Below are 23761 nucleotides of genomic sequence, written 5' to 3' on the forward strand. Positions count from 1 at the left end.
GCTCCATCCACTGTGCTTGTTCATTGTCTACCCCATGGCCTCCATGTGGGGTAAACTAATTAAAATATGTAAATATTTAGTACAGTACTTAATAATTCACAAGTACTCACTCTTTTTTTTGCCAGTCCTGGAGCTTGAACTCAGGGCCTGAGCACTGTCCCTTGCTTCTTTTTGCTCAAGGCTAGCACTCTGCCACTTGAGCCACAGTGCCACTTCTGGCTTTTTCTATACATGTGGTGCTGAGGAATCGAACCCAGGGCTTCAAGTATATGAGGTGAGCATGCAACCACTAGGCCACATTCCCAGCCCACCACAAGTACTCACTTTTTAATAGATACCTAACAAGTTTAAAACTTTAAATTGATGAGGGGATGCACCGACCCCCAAATAACAAAATAAAAAAAAATTAAAGACTTACCCATATCGAATTTTCATGTTTCAGATGGAAACAGAAAGTCTGGTGGGAAGGGAAGTGAGTTTGTTTTTTTTTAACAATGTATCATGAATGGACACAGACTCATTTTCAACATTATTTTCTACTCTCTTCAAGGATAAGGTTTGACTCTTCATCCTCACTGCCCTCTACCTGGAATGAATACTGTATCTCAAATTATCAGGGTCTACATTCCAGGAAGGAAGGAGAAAGGAAGCAAAGGCATGGTGTTAGAGCTGAAGGCCTGCTCAGTCTCTATTTCTATGAGAAAACAAACCCCCTCTAACTTCTTCTATTTCACACCCAGATGGTGTTACACGTCACCACTAGTTTAAATGTGCCTAGAGAGAAGAGGTTTATGGATGGGTCTTGGGTCAGATCCTGAAAACGATTAACATTAATACTTACCCCCCTCCTCCATAAAGCCTATGGAATTTAGCAGTGGCTTAAACTTTTTAGTCACTTAAGTTCTCCACTGCTTTTTTGACAGGAAAAAATAATCTCTTAAAAAAATGAAGGTTTAATATACTTCTCTGTCTACTTAACCATCTCCTACCTGTACTTTCACATATATCCAAGAGAGTTAGATGAAAACATATCAATAACTTGGCAACAGTTCAAAAAACTATTTTGCACTTGAAGAACTTGATGAATTTCCATTCCTCTTTAAAAAATTGTCTTAAGTAGTTGTTGCAATTCAACATGTCAACCTGTAAGTACAATGCCTCTTGATCAGTGTCATCCCTTCCATCATTTTCCAGCTCTGTCCTCACTTCTTAAGCCAATCCCACTTCTGCCCTAGAGTCTTAGTGATATTTGTTTGCATTTTGAAATAAGACTACTTCCTTCAACTACATGAACATATCTATCACAGATAAAAGCTTAAGGGTTATATACATTGAATGTTTCTATTTCAATGGCCACTTCAATGACAAAGGCTCTAAGAATTTCACTAAATATGAATGAACAGGGATTACTAATTGGAAAGGAATACATGATGCAGTTTCTCACAATGAATTCTGAGCAGACGAATTCTTGTCTATGTAAAGGTCATGGTAAGTAAAGAATGACAAATTGGAGATAAGCAGACCTTGCAAATAAGTGCAGGAACAGAGAGAAAGCTGCCTCATCAATTGTCATGTGTGGCAGGAAAGAAATTAAGATGACTGAAAAGATAATAAACACCTACCAACTAATTAGAATACATCTGCCTGTATAACACTTGTATTAAGCCAATTCTCTCAGTGAAAGCTTTTTCCTCCCTTTTCTAATGGAACACATCAATAAAATAGTCGTTTTCTTGTCTGTGCCACTATGAGAGAAAAACAAAGTTTGCTACTTAAGACAAAATTTCAGATAATCACTGTTACTTTGATTTAAACTGTGCAGATTAAAGGCCAAAACACATTTGCATTTCAAATCAGAAAATAAAGATGTCTGGAATCTTGATAATAGTGTTCTATTGGTCTTTCTGAAAATGTTTTATAAGAGGAAAATCAACAAATTATTCACTAGAACTAGTAAAATTTCCCAAAGCTTCTCTAATACTTATGAAAGTTCACTACAAAGACAGGTGGTCAGTAATGGTTTAAAAGATGGTAAGTAATTTTATATTTATGGATGGGAAAAATGTCTATGATGAGGCGGGGTCATTTGTAGTAGCCTAGATTAGGTTAAGGCCCAATCCATAAACCACTACTGTGTGTCTCATATTTCTCAAGTTTTAAGAACATTCTGATCTAATGAATATCTCCATTTTTTACTCAGAATATCCCATTAGAGTTATTCAATACCTTCTCAAAAATAACAATGAATTATTGCAGATATATATGTGAATATATGTGTATGTATATACGAATATATATTTTTTTGTGGATGATGTACAAAGGGGTTAGTTACCTGCTTAAGGTAGTGAATTCATATACATTTCTTGTCATACCTGTTATCCCCTTCCTCATTTTTCTCCCTCCTTTCCTCCCTCCCAGCCCCTTGCTTTCTTATTTTTTCAAAAACCAAAATATAAAATATCATAATCAGAAACCTTATCCCAAATGTACTCTAGTCAGCAATGCTTATGTCTTCTATGTTTAGTAACTGTAAAACAATTCCAGATCAGGTGATATATACATTTCTTTTGTTACATGTAATCTGTTCCTTCTTTTTCTCTAATTTCCACCCCCTCCCTGCTGCCCTTGAGTTGCTTGGTTTGTTCTCCTCAGTGCCCCTTGCAGCTGTTGCTGTTGCAGCTGTTGTTTCTTCTATATTTTTTCCCTTTTTCCCATTCATTCTGTGTCCTCCTCCCAGCTTTTTTTCAGATGAGTACCTGTGTACATCTTGTGTGAGGAAAAATGTATTGGGTCCTTTAGTTTCTCTAAGATTGATTACAAAGAAGTCTTTTGCTTCTTTATCTTTGGTGTTCTTTACAGCCTGTATATTAAATTATGTACATTTGGATTTATGTATATATAATTTAGAGTTTGCGTTTCACTTTTGAGTCCCTTTGTTCCGAGGCTGCCTCCCACCCTTTTTTTTTTTTTTTTTTTGTCTCCCTGTGAATTGGTACCTTGGGTCCTGCTTTCTTTGTCATGTCTTTGTTATATATATATATATGTATGTATGTATGTTCACTGAACAGAAGACCTTTCAAAACAAACCATGGAAATGACTGAATCAAAGTCATTGCTTAACTAAACTTCCATGAAAAGACAAACTTTGGGAGGATGCTTCCTCAACTTATTTGAATTTATTTATGGTTTTCAACTTTTGACAAAATTTTTTTAGTCTGCTTTTCTAATCAGAATAAGATAGGTCAAAACAAGAACAATTTGGTTTAGATTTCATGCAAGATTACTCTCACAGATCTTTACTTTTAATATCTTCACGCATTTATTTGAGATCAAAAGTAGTCGCCCTTTATACAGACAAGAACAGTGGCTACATACAAAAGTTAGTATCCAATCTCTCCCTTCTAGACAAGACTTGAATGTTAATGTTATCCATATGGCCCAGAATCCAAATCTCAAGCTGTTTAAGTCTAAAGCATATCTTTGGAATAAATGAAATAAGATTGTTTTATCCTTCACAAGGTAATCTCTATTTCTCTTTGTAATTTGCTTTCCTTTCTTTTTGAAAATTAAAGAATTCCTGATGAAGGAATAAACAATCCAAATTCAGTGAAGTCAATGACATCAATTAAGCTTTTGAGTCTTAAATGGCCTATTGCCATCAGAAACTTGTATTCCCTTTGTATTCCAAGTGTGTTATTTCCTGTCTAGTATGATTTTGGTGTCCACTAAAGGTCTACCTAAATTTGATCAGGAAAATTATGGCCTAATTAGCAAAGAAGGCATGGCAGTACTTGCTTGTAATTCTGGTACGAGGCAGGGCAAAAAGAGGAAGTTTTGTTCCAGGCTAATCTAGACTATCTATCAATTGCCAGGCCAGCTTCAATTAATTGTGAGGACCTATACTGCCAAACCAAATAAAAATCATAAAACTTTTGCCAAACTTCTTAGTACAAACCTGAATAATTATTAATCTACAAAAGCACATGAGATATTAACCTCAACACTAGGAATATGAGGGGTAATGAATTCTGCCTCATGTGAAGCTTATGAAAGACTTGCTTTCTATAACGTTAGCTAACATTAAGCTAATGGTGAATATCATTTTTTCAATTATGCTTTAAATCTAGAAATTCAGTGGAATCAAACATTTCTTCAACAGTAATTCAAGGAAGTTTTATTTAAATTATTTAGGAAAACTTTGTAACAGAAACTTTAATGTGATTAAAAGTAATAGATCATGCATAATAAGTGTTAAATTGAGTGATTTTATAAAACTTCTGAATGGTAGAAATATGTATAAATGAATACATACATATTAGGTAAAATTTTTCCATTTTGTTTTGAATTCTTAAAGATGCTTGATTTAGGTTTTAGATAAGTCTCTTAAGTATAAAACAGAAATAAAAATAAAAATAGTATAATTATTTTTTCTTATAGAAGCATGTTTTGAAGATTAAATATCATAAACACTGTGATGTTATGAAAGGGACAGTCATAAGTTTGCTTAAGAAAACCACTTTCTTTCATCCTGGCCAATTTAAATTTAAAATTCATGCTTCATTTCTGTAGCTGCTCATTTCCCAAGGGAATCTGTACTCCAACTATATTGAATATTTTTTCGTTGTTTGAATAATTTGAAAGAATGTTTTGTGGGTACCAGGCCCTTGGTCACTTCATGAAAGAATCACTAGGTTATAATAAGAGCCCTTTTTCACTAACAATTGTAAATTAATATGGCTACAGCTCTAGGTAAATTTCTAGTGAAGCCAACATTTCATTTTTTAATCTGTTAAAAGTGGGGAGAGGCAATGTCAGATTATTTGTGTAGCAATCTCTGCAACACTCAATACACATGACAATATCCTAACCCAGAAATTATACCAGAAGGAAGGACCATTGTGATTATGTCATGAAGACCATGGAGGTAATTGTAAAACAAAGAGCAAGAAGTCAGCCCTCATCACAGAGTAAATCTTCCAAACACTGCTCATAGACTACCTCCACACTGTGAGAAATACATTTCTGCTGCTTTTAAGCAACTGAATGCATGTTTCTTTTCTTTTTGTCACAGCAGTCAAAATGGAGTACAAGTCTCCAAGGGCAGACAACTCTGCAAGTAGTTTTCTCAGTGTACCAGAAAAATAGTACAAATAGGAAAATAGATAACTCCTTTGACACAGTTTTCATTAACAATGTGTGTTTAGCCAGATTATTAGCATTTCATTAACTCACATTAAAATAACTTCCTCCTGACTGTCAGATGTTTCTCTTAGTAAAATTAAGGATGTGAAAAACTATTCCCAATAGATTTCATGCATTGTATTAGAAGTGCCTCTCTGTTAGGTCTTCTCCTGGTTCTTCTCACCGGGAGGGAGGTAGTTTTGAATAAAGTTTGATATTATGTTGATATATATCCTCCATCAAATTAATCCATTTTCTTATTGGCTGTATCGTACCCTACAGATGCAACCAACCACCAAGCCAAAAGAAAATATTGCATTTATACTGAACATATACAGACTATTTCCTTCTCATTATTCACCAAATAATAGAAAAGCAATGCTTTTGTTTAGGAATTACAGAAGAGATGATTTAAAGTACATAAGATTACCTGTGTAGATTATATGAAAATGCTATCTATACTTTTTATGTTAAAGTACTTGAGCATCCACAAATATTAATATTCACAGTGGTCTTGGAACCAGTCCCTCAAGAGTATTAAGGGAGATGTACATGAAATTTTATTTGGAAATACTCTAATAATAGGAAGAAAACAAGGTAACTATTGCTGGCCAAGACATGAAATTCTTGTTTTTATGAACTTTGAGGGATTTAGGTGTTTCATTTTGATGTACTAATTAAGTACTTTTTGGAGTTATTAAATCATGAAAATTGTGGTTACTAAAGTACAGATTCTTTACAGGTTTTTTTCTCATACCAGAGGTGTAACTGAGTATTGGCAAAAGATTAATAATGCACTGACTGATACAGACTGTCTTTATTAAACCTTTTAACATTCCTGTCTTCATCAGTACACATCCTAATGTGTCTTTCTCCTTCCTAACTCACTATCAGTAAAAGAAATGGATGTCTTTTACTAAATGGGAGTTAAACCACTTATCTCCACATAATCAGACTAGGCAATTATATATTTTGGCATTATATAATTGGGGGATGGTATATAATGGTATAATGTAATTCATATTAACCACAGTAAAGATTTGGCTGCATATTTTGGACTAGGGTTCCCAAGGGAAACTGGAAGAACGTAAAAAAAAAAATGCAGAAATCTTTTAATTCTACCTCAGATGTGGAAGGAACAATATAAGAAACTGGAGTAGATGGATACAGCCAACCTGGACCCTCTAGAAGTGCATTACAATTTGTGAAGTTATTCAAATTTGTCATTATTTCTTTAAGTGTAATTTCCATTAAAATGTCATCTACTTCCTAAACAAAGTGTAAGGAACTTAAAAAAATATTAATGGACCTATTTCAACTTGCCAGGATAGTGTTTTACTTGCTACAGAATGAAACAGAAAAAAAAAAAGAGAAAATACCCACAACATTCTGTTCAGATAAAGGAGCTAAGCACTTTATTTTCCTCTTTCTTAAAACACTGAACGGAGAATGGATAAGCTAAAGATCTCTAAGATGAGATGAAAGGGATTCTCTAAGAGGCCAAGGAGGAATTATTTCAACAGGAGAAAGAAATGCAACAGAAAGCAAGTTTGTTAAATGAAGGTCAGCAATGATTCCGGATTAGAGCTAGTATTTTTTGGTTTTCTTTTACTTTTCCCCCTTAGACTGTTTATGGGTTGTTAGCTCTTTAGTGAGGCCCAAAGACAGCCTGTAATGCAGTTCTCTATGGCTTCCTTTATTCCTTCCACTGAAGATTCTCATTAAACTAAGACTTTTAGTTACATGGGGTTATATTTATGAGTGGACAGAGTGAAATCCTATTTTAGGGCATTCAGCAGTAGACACAACAGAAATGTTTCTGGGATGAACTGAACAAAAATGAATCATTAAATCAAAGAAATGTCAAACTGAGAAGGATCTTAAGGAACCAACTGGTTCACTGGTTTACAATCTAAATTTCAGAACTACTGAAGACTTTGAAGAAACAATGGGCAGAAAATAGTTTCTCAATATGGTAAAAAGCTTAAAAAATTGAGTAGATATTTTTGCGAAACCTGCACCAATTCTTTTCTTTTGTTTAGGATCAGATGAAATGAAATCCACTACTACTTAACTGTTTCTTTTCAGGTGATTTTTAAAAGGAAAAACGAGACACTAATTTGACTTACCTGGTGAAGTTCTGAGTGACGCCCTTCCAACCAAGTCAGTGGAGAGCAGTCACTGTTCCAGATGAGCGTGCGGAGAAACAACTTCCTGAGGATGAAGTATTGGTGTGAGTGCTGGCTACCGCAGTGAGGGCCCGGGAAAGCAATCTCGCTTTCTAGTTCTGCCATCACTACCAATTCTTAGCAGGCAGGTGCTAATGACAATTTAGTCTGAGAAGGATTATCTGTGGAGTCGAATAATGTAGAGGCCTCACATCCATTCTTAGTAACTATATCATTCTGGATTCCTGACAAAATGCCTCAGGATTTCCTAGTGATTTAAATATTGATCTCAATATACACCATTGTGCTCCCCCATACTGATTTCTATTTGTAAAGCCTTAAAGCTTGAACACAAAAATTGAAGCTCTTCCAAGAAACTCACCCTCTCATGAGGTGATCTATTTCGGCAGGGGAAATTCTGGGAGAGAGCCACTAGGCAGATTTTCTTAACATTTCAAAACATTGATCCACTTGGAGAAACCATGTTGTGAGTGCAGCTGGTTACCTTTCTAAGGTGTTAACCACACTGTGCCATGATTCTGCCAGTGGGGTGTGGTTCTGAAAGACTCTTTGTCCCTGAGGATAACTAAGGGTAGCATCAAAAATATAGAGGAAAATCTCAAAGCCAGGTTCTGGTTAATTCTCAGTGCCTAATATTATTAGGCACTAATACCTAATACAGTTGAATTCTTTCAGAACGGAATTTTATTTTCCTGAGGCAGATAAATTATGATGTATGCCACGTGTCCCTTTTGCAATTTAAGGTAGAAAGCAATTTTGCAAGTCCAATATTGCAAATTCATTATTTTCAAACGATGTCAGATATGGTATGTGGAACCATAAAATACACAGCAAAGTATCTCAGCAAATATTCTAGCATCAAGATTGCATTTTGATTTACATATTGATCTAACTAACACCACAGGAATTTGCAACACCACACATATTGTATATTAGATCATTATAATGTTTTCTAAAAAGAGATTCTTCATAGCATCATCTAAGGCCCTCCTCAAATTACATCATACCAAAAATTAAGAAAAATAGTTCCTGGTGACTGAAAAATAAATGGTAGGTAGTCAGTGGCATGGCATATAAGCTTTTTTGAGGGATAGAAGCAATAGGATATCCATAGATTGTTATTTTAGGTCGATGTAATTGAAATGAAGAACTGAAGAGACTTTTAGAGCAGTTACAATACAAAAAATACTTGCCCACGAAAGGTGCAAATAACTTGCTGCCATTATTTTCCAGGGAGCTTTTTAATCAGAAAAAATCATTTTCTGTATTTGTGCAGCTATTTTCAGATTACTCAATAGTTATCTTAGTCAATTTTTTTTTTAAGTTGTAAAGGGGACATACAGAGGGGTTACAGTTGCTAAGTCAGGTAATGAATACATTTCTTTCTGAGTAATGTCACCCCCTCCTTCATTTTTCTCCCAGTTCTTTTTCCTCCCAATCCCCCTCCTTGTCAAGGAGGGAGGGAGGGAGGGAGGGAGGGAAAGAGAGAGAGAGAGAGAGAGAGAGAGAGAGAGAGAGAGAGAGAGAGAGAGAAGCAAACAATACAATTCAGAACAATAGTCTGAGATATGGAAAAGTCCAAAGAGGGAATTTTTGACAACTTTCCTGAAATGACTGAATAATTCAAATGAATACACAGTCTTTATTAATCTAACGCCTTTTTCTTTTACACCTCTGAAAGGTAATATGCTGTACATTTTGAACAGCCAAAATATTTTTTACATATGTATAAGAAAGCACTATTCAGGTAACAAACTATTTACACAAAAAATCTGAGAGAGTAATGAAAATTTGAATGGTATTTTAAAAGCCGATGACATTTTCCTTTGTTTTATAGGAATTTCATCCATAGCAGTGCCACCTTCAAAAATTACAATGTTTTACAGATAATGAATTCACTGGCAGTATTAGTCAACATCTGCAACTGTCGTATCAAAAATTTGATAGCAAACGTGCTGCTCCTTTCCATTTGTGATGTTATATGACTTGATAAAGCATTCTAACCATGGATATGAATCTACAAATAGAAAAGAAAATGGTATTTAGCCAGTAATGCATCTAGTTCTACAAATAATTCCACGAATTTGAATTTTTCCTCAAATATATAAAAGTGATGTAAATATTTGACAGCTAAGGTAGCAAACGATCTCATCAATAATTTTTATTGCAACCCCTGATGACTACTTATTGACCTCTTTTTTTTTGTTTATTTCTTTTTCCCCAAAATGATTGAAAAGCAACTGAACCAGAACGTCCAAACAGCTTGAGACCCGATGCCTGGCCAGCTGGACTTACCAGCAGGTAGCGAGTACAGAGCAATGCTGGCAGCCACAGCTACCACACCCAAACATTGGTTTTCTTCATAGTATAACTATTTATGTATTTCCGGAAGACTTTTTTTTTTTTTTTTTGCTTTTCTTTAAGTTCAAGTCTAAAAAGCCTTTGATACAGTCCTAAATTCTGGCAAAAGTAAAGATACTCGTCTACCCTGCTGGCAGAAGTATAGATATACGAAATAATTTTGAAAACCAATCTGGCAGTATATGGCAAAAGCTATCAGGCCCAGTCAATGTTCTTACTCCTAGAAACCTACCTAAAAACTTCAAAAAAGTTTAAATTAAAACTTAAAAATAAGGTAACTTTTGTTAAACCTTGTTAAATTTTGTTACAGACGTACAACAACTATCATTTTGGGACTGCTATGTGGCAATCTATACAAATTCACAGGAAGACATGTATAAACAGAGAAGGGTCATTGAAGTTTGTAAAATAAAACCATGCAAAATGTGAAGATGTAGATAATTCATCAATAAATAAGCTAGGCTGGATGTAGTTTAATTTAGATAATGATTCTGGTCAAAATGTCATCTCTTCTAAGTATAATATCAACAAATGTCTGCATGCATAAAGTCAATGTCAAATGTGCTTGTGACCAAAACTACTTCTCCTTCATTCATTTCAAAAGACTACAGACTTCTTTTATTCATTTCTGTCTGATATGTCAGTAGGTATCAGAGGTACTGCTGAGTACTTGACAAGCTGGATGTTGAAATTTCATTCTAAAGTGAAGAGATTAGATAGTTGAGAATAGTTGAACTATTACCACCGAGTTTTAATCCTGGAGGACAAAGCCTATCCATGATCACGCTCAGACTTCTCTGAAGGTCGTCATCATTTATGATCTCTGAGGCTGGAATCTGGAAAAATTTATCCTTGAAAAAGTTGTGAAGGAAATGGAATTAGTGAATCTAATCTTTCTAAAATCACAATAAATTATGAAATATTGCATGTGCAATATTATGTAATTTGTTAAAGTAACCTAAAAGATTGCATTCTGTTAAGATTGAAGCATTCATACACCAAAGTATAATTCTGAACTATAAAATATGATTTTACTACTTTGAACCCTAAACCAACTTTGATGTACATATACACATAAAGTCCTGTTTAATTCTTTGACTTAAGGACATACACCATACAGTATGTATTTATTTAGTTTTTTTTCCTTCTCTGCTTTAAGTGTCAAAGAAGAAGTTATTTTCTTTGTTTAGTTAACTGTAACCCCTATCATGAAGATGGCACATGACTGGAGCTAGATGAGTTATGAAGACGGTTGAAAAATTTACTCTGTCACATTGTATTCTTTTCCCATATATACAAAACCCAAACCTTATGCCCTCTGCATTTGGGAACAATCTTAAAGTCATTCTGGCAGAAAGTAGCTTTATTTCCCTGGGGGGATACTGGTGATTTTGGTTGCTCTGACCATGTGGTTTAGGGTGAGGGAGTTTGGGACTAGTGATCACAGAGGAGGATGAAAGCGGTCAACTATATATATATACATGTGATGGAGTCCAAATAACAACTCTTGGCCTACCCGGATTTGGGTTAGGTTTACTTATCTGGGAATGTTCTATGTATATTACTATACATTGTTACAGAGAAATTAATACAATCTATAATCCAGAGATTACTTCATTACCATGAAAACAATTATCAAGACTAAGAGGGGTCTAGGGGGCTTATGGACTTAGGATGTGTCAGAATTGACAACTGTCTTGTAGAATTCCCCCTAGCTTCACAGGGTAATACCCATTTCCCCAATAAAGTAATTTCATTCTCTCTACTATGAAATATGAAGGTGAAAGAAGCACAATAGAGGGATGAGTAAAATAATTCCCACACAGTGTGACCATGTATCTTTTCTTTGGCTTTGGAGTAGAATTTCTGCAAGGTAAGGAAAATCACTCCTCAAATTTTGATTGTTCAGTTTCTTATTTTTCAAATGTTATGATTTATAATGTTGTATTAAAAAGATAAATACCAACAATTTCAGATTTATTTGCTTTTACTCTTAATTTGCCTTAAATCTTTTTAGGAATAAAGAAGAAAGAATGTATCAAAGATGTATTATTATTACTGAGCCTTTGTGGGGTAGTGTTGAGCTGTGGCATAGGTTGTATTTTTATGTACATGATTTAAGAATGCCTGCATGGTAATAACATAAAAAAGGAGCCAAAGCCTCAGGAGACTATTTCTTGGTACTGCCACTATTTTATGTATCAAGCCAGATCTTATTTTCTTTGCACAGTTATTAAGGCACAGAACTCACAGCAGGTGTGGAGTAAGGACCAAGCTAAGTTTATCTGAAATAGAGCTAGTATCTTCTAACTAATTTCACAAAAGAAGAGCCACTAGAACAAACTCGTCCTAAAAGAACAATGAATTACCACATAACAAAAAAGTTTAAAATATGCCTTTTTTTAAAAATTTAGGAATATCTTTACTGGCTGTTACTTACTGAATCGACGAGATAAGATTCTAACACACCTGTTCCATCATCAAGAGTAAACGTCATAACAAACACATAACGGAGGGGTACAACACCCAGGGCTAGTGAAGAAAATGAAGAAGCAATGTTGAGTCTGCATTCTGAATTATCACAGTAATGTTAAAATTGCCTTATTTTATTATCTGAAAAATTTTAAAACAGAATGTAATATATCAAGAAAAGTTACAGATGACTCTTTTCAATATCAACTTAATAAATGCACTTAGCAAGTTCACTTTGGAAGGCATTATAAAAAAACAGGTTTTCTTTGATTGGATACTAACATATATTTAATATGAGTTGATATCTTTATATCAACCATAAATTGACACATAAAACATAATTCATTGGATAGTAATCTTATGAAAAATAAAGTTAAAATATGAGAATATTAAAAAATGAAACCAGAAGATAGTTAAATATTTGGTGCCTCTCCTTTGTAGTTTAAATGTATTTATTATTTTTTAAGATGTAATTTGTTTGAATAGACAAAAGTATCAGAATCTAGAATTTCCTAATTTAGTAAGAATAAAGAATCAGAGATGCCAAATCCCATGAGAATACAAAGGCTCAGATGGAGACCTCTGTGTTTAGAAGTAGAAGACAGCATATTTACAATGATCTAACAACTTCTATGTACAGAACCTATATCCAATCAATACTAAGAAAGTATGTAAATATGAAGCATGAATGTCACTATTTTATAGATATTGTTAATAGATATTAATTTTTAGGTTTCAAACTTTCTTAAAATGGTTAAAAATGAAACCAAAACCAAGAAGGATGAATTTAAATTCCTTGTTGAGGGACCACACAGCCAATAAAATTCTATTATAGATGTAACAGGAAGAACACCTTTACTTTAAAGAGATCATATGAAAATAACATGAGATTTCACTGGACCACAAACAAAATATGAAACAGCAAGACCATACAGTCATACTTAAAAGGAAGAAAACATAACTAAGTATACAAGTAAATACTTATGCAATAAAATTTCAGTCTAGTGGAATGAAACTGGGTTTCCAATTTTAAGGAACTAGTGATTTTTATTTTTCTAAATCATCAAGTGTATTTAGTAGATCTCAAACTTTGAATACAACGGTTAAAAAAGTAAAAGAACATCAACAGAGTGGAATGTTACTGAGAGGCAAAATTTCAAAGAATGTAGGAGTACCTGCTTAAAGAACCAAAGATTCAATGAAAGACAACAGATATGTCAGTGTACAAAGCCTATTTAGCCTATAGACAGGAAATAGATGTTCTGTAAGTATTGTAGAAAACAGAACATGGAGCATGTTAAAGTAACACAGAGGGACACTATGCTAAAATATAGTATTTGTCTCAAAATTAAGAGAACATATTGCTTGATAAGAGAATCTGTATGATCGGTGAAAACAAGTTACTGAATATTAAAATATACATTATTACTACCAATACCAGTAGGTAAGTGATCTTGCAAGTATTTTAAATATATCGTAGTTTATTATAATCACTGTAAATAGTTTCACTTACAAAAAGTTTGAGTAGCTAAGTCTTATGTTTCCACAAATACAGACACACACACACACACACACACACACACACACACACACACACATTGAAGATATTACATAAAATTGCAGTACATTGAAATTTGGCTAACCTTCTGCCACAGAATAAGAAATACATGATGCTTTATTGGCAAGGGAATTTAAATTTTGTATTGTCCGCAAACTGGAACAGTTTTTACATCTGAAATTAATGAAAGAAAAAATAATAACTATTTTAGATGATGTAATTTCATTGTTATAGTACTTTTTGCTATTTAAGCACATATAGTTTTATGAAGCAAATTAGTATTACTATACTTGGGTGCTGGTGGCTCATATCTGTTCCCCTAGCCACTCCAGAAACTGATATCTAAACGATAGAGGCTCAAAGCCAGCCCAGGCAAAACCGTCTGCAAGACTCCACCTCTGATTCACCAGGAAAATGTCAGCTTAGTGGTGAGGCTCAACAGGTGGATTATCAGCTGTGAGAAAGAAAGATAGAGCAAGGCCCCGTGTCTAAGAATAGAGTCCAGCTGAGCCATGTAAGAATATTATTTATCACTAGATAGGGAAAATATCAAAATTTACAGTATGTTTCCTATTGAATGTCTATCACTTTCTTACTATATTAAGTCAGAGTCAGAAGTCAAACCATTCTAAATAAGGAACTGTCTGTACATACTTGTAGGCACTTCAGGAAGCATTTGTTGAACACACAGTGACTAGGAAGATAAAACACTAAAATTTTAGGCTTTAATTTCAGAAGTTCTCCAAGTTGGAAACATACCCATAGTAATACACATTTCCTTGTATGAGGAACGGTACTGACAGGTCAAGGATCTCCAGGTCTTCCTGGCCAGATCTCACAGGAATTACACTGTGAAACTTTCTGGACAGTTTAAAGATTTCACCGAGTGTTCCACCTATTAAAAAAGAAGTAAACCCTAGTAGTACAAATATAATGCCAATGAAATTCAGTACCTATTAAGACATGAAACAGTGAACACTGACGAGACTGACAAGAAACTGCATGGTTTCAAGACAGGTGCTCTACCACATGAATGATGTAGCAGTTCTTTTTGCTTTCATTTTTTATTTATTTTTATTTTTATTTTTGGATAGTATCTTGTGTTTTTTCCCTGGGGCTGGCCCTGAACTGTGAATCCATCTAGTTAAACCCCTCCTGAACCTGGGATTACAGGCATATTCCAGATATTGTTAACTTTTTGTCTGGGCTATGGGCTACTCCCCAACTATAATTTTCCCCATCTGCCTAGGCAGTCCTAAAACAGAGGCCCTCCTGGCCTTACGCTATACCTTTTGTAAGTATTTTCTTCCAAACTGTGGCGTGTCTGTGATCTCTTGAAAGTTATATTTTTCTGAGCTGTTGGTACTATTTTAACAAAATTCAGCTCATTAATTCTTTCATGGATCATGACTAACAATCAATCTACAAAGTCATTGTAATAGCTAAAAGGCCACGAAGATTTTCTCTTATGCTTAGAAGATTTATATAAACTCACATTTAATTTTCATTGAAAACCCTGTGAAGTTATTTCTCTAGACATATTTATTTATTCAGTAAACATTTACTGGGAGCCAATTACATGCTAGGTATACTTAGGTAAAAATTTTTTTAAAAAAACAACAACATATCCTGTCATTAAGGAGCTTACAATCTAATAGACAAATCAATGAGCTGATATGTACACAATGATAACTTCATTACATAAGAGGTAGGCAGTATTTGTTGCAATGGCTAAAAACAAACACAAATATTGATAAGAGTGGCTTCTGACAAACTGTATCCTGCACTAACAGAAAAAACTATGTTCATAAAAATCAAACTGTTCAAATGTGTTTTCACACATTATTATTATGTGTTATTTCTATGAATAAGACATGTCAGCAGCAAAATGGTAATACTTTATAATAACGAAAAGTATATTAATAAAATGAAACAAACTATTTCTCTAATGAAAATTAAATTAGAGAACTAAAGAAAAAGCCTCAAGGAAAGTAACAAATCATTAAATCAAGCATGAGAAAAATATACGCTCTATGCATAAACTGTTATACAGAAAATGTCAGAGTGGACATAAAATTGAAAAACATAGTAAAATTTATTTCTTTTAATACTTGTGATACGTCCATTCCTTGTTTGAATGCTCTGGTCTTTAGTTATCAGTAAGATAAGTTTCATGATATTTTTATGAAACAACAGTGACATCCAGAGGCCAAAACAACTAATGTAAGTAGAAATCAGCTTCGCAGCTGCCACTCAACTATATCATCTTGGAATTGAGAAGATTGCAGAAGGAATCCAACAAAAAGAATAAATGTAAAGATGAGTATAAGATGATATAGTGTGTAATTTTAAAATGATATTCAGATAAATCTATGTGTCTGCATGCATGCACACACACATTGAAATCCAGATGACAGAATATAGTCTATCTTGGGATGTCTATATTGGAAGTATTTTTGCTTCCTCTGGACTAATTGGTCTGTAGAATACTTTTATTAGTAATTAATTTTTAATAAAGGTGTACAAGTAGTGTTGTAAAACAAACCAAAATTACCATGGATCCTACCTTCGACTAAAATGAGACAGTCATTTGAAAGAGGAAGAAGACCATTATTTTTCACAAAGTGCACAGCTACTTTTCGCCCTCCTTGATCTTCAGTGCTCCAGGTTTTTGAATCATATAATAATGTATTATGTAGTTTAGTATCTGGGGCTTTAGTTGAAGCATCTTGCAGAATTATACTTAAGTTGTCTTCATGTGGAACTTCTTGCCTAACATCATTGACAGTGGTTTGAGAAAACAACTTTACTATAATCTTGAAGACCTCAATTTAACAAATTACCTAATTAATATATGTACAATAATCTGCGAGTCCAGATACCATTAATACACTGCTTATATATGCTTATTTTTCCATTGTTATCCTCACCTTTGGCTAAATTCTATTAGGTTTTCACGAGAACAGAATAGAGTCGACAATTTCCATAGGAACTGTCTCAATCCTCAGGCAAATCCCTGGTGGCTCTGGGTAGCACTGTAGTCATAAATTGTTTTAAAGGCCAGTTGTGGCCCCAAAGAAATATCATTTTGATGAAACCCAGATGAGCTGCAACTGTATGTTAGTCTGTACTCCCACTTAGACTCTTGTCATTTACCTATAGTAATAGTAGAACTGAAATAACATGAGTAATAAAATCTGCAGATAATCCCAAAGCATCGTTTTAGCCAATAACTTCCCATTCCTCCTCCATCAAGCTTCTTACAAGGCCATCTTAGTATGTATTAAAATAGACAGATGTAGGACTTTCTTTTCCTGTGTTGTAGGTACCAACAAATTATAATTTCATACTCAAAATACAGTCACAGAGGAGAGAAGTCCATTGGTACTATAGGTATGTTCTGAAACACTTTGGAAATTCTTCCCCCATCCAACCTATGGAAACATATTACCATTATTATCCATAATAATATTTTCATTAATTAAAGCTGTAAACTGTAAAAAATCGAAATTACCCAAATTAAAAAAGACTATCTGAGAGAAATTTTATTCGATATATTTGATAATTTTGCCTATGTAAATCTCTACCTTTAATTACAATAACCACTAACAATTTCAAAGCCTGGCTGCTTAACCCTGATTTTTCCTTACTCCAGTTACTCTCACTTATCTAGGATGGCCTATTCTTTAAACCATAATTTCCTAAAATTTTAACTTTTAAACAGTCATATAGCAGGATTTAGAATTAAAAAAAAATCTAGGTTTCTCTTGTGCAACTAGGTAATCCCTTAAAATCTCTGAGCTGCTCTCCAATTGTTGAAAGGAAAAAGTAGTTGTTTTGCTTGTTTTAGAAAAGCTATCTGGCTTCAGAGAACTTAATAAACTAACATTTGGTTACATTTCAAGAAGACTCATATATATATATATACACACACACACACACATATATATTTATATAGTTCTGAGAGTGAATTAGAAGCATTTACCCTCTTAGATTTTCTTACTTTCACTTTATCATTCTTTAAATAAAATACTATACATAGGTTAATAATTTACTCATGCACTAAACTTAAAACTATTTTCATGAAGTGACATGTATGAATTCAAATAATGTGGCATGAAAATTTTTTCAGTTTAGAAAATACTTACAGTGTAGAACAGTTAGGACAATGAAGTTTAACAGACTGAGAAAGTGTTTTTGGTTTATATGATCTCAATTTTGCTCGAATTCGATATTCTTGAGGAGCTTTTTGTTTTAAAATGGCACATAAAGGTGTTTTCTCCAAATGCTGATGATCTGTAAGTACTATAAAATATTCTAATGTTAAATCCAAAGATAATCTATGAGTCTTTAGTATATCATAACTCCTCCCATACTGAATATATGCTATGAAATCTAAATAATTTAAGCCTTGTGAACTGTTAATTTACATCCAAAGAATACAGAAGATACCCAATGAATCTACCCAATAAATACTAGGTACGTGGTATAAGAAAGAATTTGTCTTGTAAGTGTGTAGAAAGAATTTTTATATGAGACTAACAGAGATATGCTAGCCAACAAAAACCATTAATTAATTTTCATTATGAAAATTAAAATGTTAACTGTGAAATATTTTCAAATATTCACTAAAATATTGACCTCTGAGATATCTTTCTTAGGCAACAGGTTAAATTGTAATTAGCATTTGCTCAAAAGAATGTAACAAAACATATTTTCTAAATAAGCTCTTCTCCCCGATATTTCAAATAGCAGACATTATTGATCTATTTTATATATACATATGTACATATATATATATATTCACACTAATTGTCAAGAGGGTCCTACAGAAAGTAGAGGAGGATGACTTTTGGAAAGTGACAGCAAAGGTGGAGGGGGGAGGGGTTAGTTCACACTGAAAAAAATGGTTAAGAAAAGCTCTAGGGGCAATATCTTGGGAAATAGAGAAAACATAAAAAGCTAATTATAAAAAGGTAGCATAGGAGATAAATCAGTTTATAAACTAATAATGAATCGGTTTATAAACTAGGATAGGTACAAAACTGCTAGGAACTTCAGCTTAACTCAGTTACTTTCATTTTGCCTCTTACATGTTCTAACTTAGCACTCTGCCACTGCATGATGGGATTTCAAATGGTCAGGACAATTACTTCTTGTACCTAGATTAAATCCAACAAAACCTTCATTGAAATGAATAAACTTTTAGTCATCTTACTGAAGTAATAGAAGAGTGTATATGGCATACTATTATTGCTAACAAAGTTTTGGGGCATATCTTGAGGAAATTCTTTATGAGTACAATGGTATTCAAGGAATTCATTAAAACCACTATCATTAAAACCATTTACCGAGGCTGGGAATATGGCCTGTTGGCAAGTGTGCTTGCCTTGAATACATAAAGCCCTTGGTTCAATTCCTCAGCACCATATATGTAGAAAAAGGCTAGAAGTGGCACTGTGGCTCAAGTGGCAGAGTGCCAGCCTTGAGCAAAAAAGCCAGGCACAGTACTCAGGCCCTGAGCTCAAGCCCCAGGACCGGCAAAATCAAAACAAAAACATTTACCACATTCATTAAAACCATAACCACATACTTAAGCTAATATTATGCCTAATTATACTTTTTATAAACTTTACAGATACATGACTTAAAATATGCACTCAGTTAGAGACATACATCTGAATTTTATACCAGTGAAGGATCAGGTAAAGAAATAAAAGTGGGGGCTGGGAATATCACCTAGTGGCAGAGTGCTTGCCTTGCATACATGAAGCCCTGGGTTTGATTACTTAGCATCACATATATAGAAAAAGCCAGAAGTGGCGCTGTGGCTCAAGAGGTAGAGTGCTAGCTTTGAGCAAAAAGAAGCCAGGGACAGTGCTCAGGCGCTGAGTCAAGCCCTAGGACTGGCAAAAAAAAAAAAAAGAAAGGAAGGAAGGGAGGGAGGGAGGGAGGGAGGGAGAGAGGGAGGGAGGGAGGGAGGGAGGAAGGAAGGAAGGAAGGAAGGAAGGAAGGAAGGAAGGAGGAAGGAAGGAAGGAAGGAAGGAAGGAAGGAAGGAAGGAGAAAGAAAGAAAAGTCAGGGGCTAGGGATGTGGCTAACAGGAAGAGTGCTTGCTTAGCATGCATTAAGGCCTATGTTCAATTCCTGAGCCCCACATAAATAGAAAAAGCCACAAGTGGCACTGTGGCTCAAGTGGTAGAGTGCTAGCCTTGAACAAAAAGAAGCCAGGGACAGTGCTCAGGCCCTGAGTTCAAGTGTGAGGACTGGCCAATAAAAAAGAAATAAAAGTTAAATAAAGTCATAGTTTTACCCCCATGTATGTCTATTGTCACAAGTGGAAGAACAAACTTCAATATTCACATGACTGCATTATGACTTATCCCAAAATGATACATGGCTTACTTGTAGCAGATCTTTGTTGACATCTTTCAACATCATGTAAAGACAGAGATCCAGAACCTGTAACAGAACAAAAAAGGAAATGTAGTTATTATGTCCTCTACAAAATTTTAATGTGACATTGAGAACTATAAAACACCAAGAGAGAAACTGAAGAAAATATAAATGTTGAGACAGGAGAGCTTTGTGTTTTGGAAAGTTTAACACTGTTATTGATCTATAAATTTAATGCAATTCTAATTAAAATAGGTTAGGCCCTAATACAAAAATTGAGATGCAGATTCTGTCACTTCAGTGGAAATGCACAAAATCTAGAAAACTAAACAGGAAGACAACTGGAGGATTACATACATAATTTAAAAACACAGTGGTCAAGACAGTACAATACTGATTACAATGACAAAACTGTTCAAAGGAAAAGAAAAATTCTTTTCAACAATGTGCAATAACTGGAAATTAGTAGGAAGGGGATGTATATGTCACTAATATACTATTATGTACTAATAAGTGATAAATGAGAAGTCTAGAAATAAAGGCATATTTACTCCCACTTGACTTCTGACTAAAACATTACAGTAATGTAAACTGAAAAAGGAAATAAAAATGGTACAACTATAAATTTCGATTTAAAAAATGTGAAGTTCATAGTATATTACAAGGCATTAAAGAATGTACTGATACATACAACAGTACAGATAATCTCAGAAACATATAGCACATACAAAAGAGTAACATTTAATATTCTAAAAACAGGAAAGGCCCATAGGGATTTTGTTTTATGTACATTTAGGCATTAGTCAAAACACATAGTCTGGTACATGGTAATGTATCACTTCATTACACGTAATTTATTTCAAAATTAAAAAAAGAACTTTAAGCAATTACTGAAGGCTAGTTAATTACATTCATAGTGTCTTTAGGAGATTTACCAATATCTGCAATTTACTTTGAAAGTAGTAAGAACTGATGAAAAAGAGGAAGAATGGAGATACCCATAGGTGGCAGAGGAAAGGATTACAATGAAACCAACTACAGGTGGTGGGAACAAGACTATTTGCTGTCCAATTTTTAACATTTCTGTATGTTAAAAACTCATTATTACATATAATATATTGTGACTGAAGTACAGAAATTGGTTAAATAGAGAACATATAAAAACAAATACAATGGCCTGATAAATAGCATATTTAGGACATCAAAAATCTTTGTAATTCACAAATGAGGAATTTAAGACTCACAGAAGTATATTTTGGAAGAAGGGCATTTGGTGGCTCATACCTGTAATCCTAGCTGGAGCCAAAGAAGCTCATGGACAATGCCCATACCCTGTGTTCAAGCCTCAAGACTGGCACATACACACACACAAAAGTATTTTGCAGTCATTTTGCTTGTGTTCTATTATTTACAGTAACATGCCTTGTATGTTATTTTTTATGAGGTATCACACCCAGCACCTGTATGACTAGTCCTTCCTCCTGAGCATCACCAGTGGGTAACATAAGAACCCCAGGTAAGAGAATTTGAAGGGACAATGCAAGCTGTTATGGTGCAATTTTTTCAACTCGACTTAATTAGTAGATAATGCTAAATGAAGTGAATGATATACTAATTATTCAGAAGCAATAAAAGCAGTAAATATGACTACAAAACACATGTAAAAACATACATGGTCTCCCATAGACTGACAAAGAATCGAACAGAAAATCAGGTAAAGGGTAAAAGCAGACAAATATCAAGAAAAACAGATAAGAGTAGTTGTTTTAAATATATACGATTTTTCAGCTTTAATGTAGTCAAGAAACTATTTAAGATATTACCTTTTACCAGCTACATTTTCAAAATATTACATAATTAACATCCAATCCTCCCAGGGTAGGAAAGAAGAATATTGTCCTACACAACAATGTAGGTACAGATTCCTATAACATTTTGTATAAATAATCTGGTAGCATAAATTAAAACACAATAAAACGTGTGTTTACTCTTTGACACACTAATTCTACTTTTAGGAGTGGGTTGTTTATTTTTAAATAAGTGCACAGAAATACATATCTATGTTTAGTGCTTATAGAGGCATTTGTTATAAGAGCAAAACACAGGTAATAACCTAAATGTTTATCAAAGGGTGAATGGCTCTATTATGAAACAATGTACAACAATGAAAACAATAAGGTTGAGCCATTTAGATCATGCCAGACAAAGCTCTATAAAATAGTCTTAAAGAAACTAACATTATGATTGCCTCCTGGGTATACTCCATTAGTCGGTAACAATATTCAAGAAGTCACATTAAACTGTTAATATTTCCTCAGAGGACAAGGACTAAAGGGCAAAAAGAAAGAAAATTACTCAATTTGGTATTAAGTTGTGTATCATTTTTTAATTTAAGAATACAAAAATATTTTCAAAAGAGAAAAGCAATTTTATAAACTAATTACAAATTATATTGTCACTAAATGATTGTCAATTAAACTAAATTGAACCCCTACAGGTAGTGCATACACAGGGACCTTAACAAGAGAGCAAAATGCTACTTCCCAGATGCTTCTAAATAGAGAGATTTAAGGAAGCATGAACATTGAAATTTGTTTTGGCTTCAATTAACAGCTAAATAATTATAGGAAAAATTATACAGTGCCTGTCACTCAAAGCTCTGTGCCCTTTCTAAACAGAGAGAAAATAATACATTGTACAAAACTGTTGTTATGATTAAATAATAATGAATGCAGGCATTTACTAAGTGGCTACCCAAGAATACCTATTAATTTCATTGTGTATCATTACTTTCTATGGAAATAGAGTAAATAACCACAAAATGGTTCTTATATCAGAGTAAGGAAGGAGTTTGATTGTTAAAAAACAAACAAACAAACATGGGGTTAAAACCATAACCTAGACTCAGAGTGTACAATCAGATATTAAGACAAAAGTGAAAAAGAAAAGAAATCTTGTGTCTTGGATGCTTAAATCTTTAGATATGAATTATTGTGTATTCACATAGACAATAATAGTTATCTCAAAAATTAAGTTTTTAAGAATACAGAAAAAATATGTACATATCTATCTATATACACACATATATCCACTCTAAATCAAATAATCACTATACACTATAAAATGTTATATAACATTTCAGTAAGAATTATGTTTACCTTTGTATGAGATACAGATAAAAAGTTTAGCGTGTTCCTTAAAATATGAATGTGAATTAAAAATAAGAGAGACAGAGATAAGAAGAAAAGTGAATTATGTTAAGAAGGCTACGATACTTCATAGGAACAACACTGTTAAAGTAAAAACTGTTCTTACTTGAAAGGGTTGCATCATGCTCTGGATGAGGTGATGTTGAATGGTGCTGACAGGTTGTCAAATCTGCAGATTCTAAAGCTCTAAAATTTAAAGAATATAAATTTAAATTTCAAAACACACACTTGATATGAATACATTTGGTGCTACTACAAAAGTTCAGGAGATCAGTGAAACTTTTTATAATTTTTTTTTGTGTTTTCAGTAAATGGCCTAGAACTTTCATTAGATTATCTGAAGACTCCAAAGACATTGAAAAGAAAAACCAGAGTTTAAGATACAAGTAGAACAGT

The 23761-nt window shown here is 33.6% G+C and overlaps 1 protein-coding gene across 1 annotated transcript in view; it reads right to left on the reverse strand.

Annotated features, from left to right (window-relative positions):
- Window positions 1–8992: 8992 nt before the first annotated feature.
- The window catches only part of Pot1 (protection of telomeres 1), a 50292-nt gene continuing 35523 nt past the window's right edge, over window positions 8993–23761 (reverse strand). Inside the window, exons 11-19 of the mRNA XM_048340160.1 lie at window positions 23472–23551; window positions 20166–20222; window positions 17910–18066; window positions 16328–16533; window positions 14521–14656; window positions 13847–13935; window positions 12172–12263; window positions 10474–10582; window positions 8993–9387 (exon numbers count right to left, since the gene is read on the reverse strand). Coding sequence (XP_048196117.1) covers window positions 9278–9387; window positions 10474–10582; window positions 12172–12263; window positions 13847–13935; window positions 14521–14656; window positions 16328–16533; window positions 17910–18066; window positions 20166–20222; window positions 23472–23551 — 1036 coding nt within the window. The 3' untranslated portion in view covers window positions 8993–9277. The remainder of the gene's footprint in view (window positions 9388–10473; window positions 10583–12171; window positions 12264–13846; window positions 13936–14520; window positions 14657–16327; window positions 16534–17909; window positions 18067–20165; window positions 20223–23471; window positions 23552–23761) is intronic.

The sequence above is a fragment of the Perognathus longimembris genome, chromosome 2, assembly GCF_023159225.1.
Source record: "Perognathus longimembris pacificus isolate PPM17 chromosome 2, ASM2315922v1, whole genome shotgun sequence".
Lineage (NCBI taxonomy): Eukaryota > Metazoa > Chordata > Mammalia > Rodentia > Heteromyidae > Perognathus > Perognathus longimembris.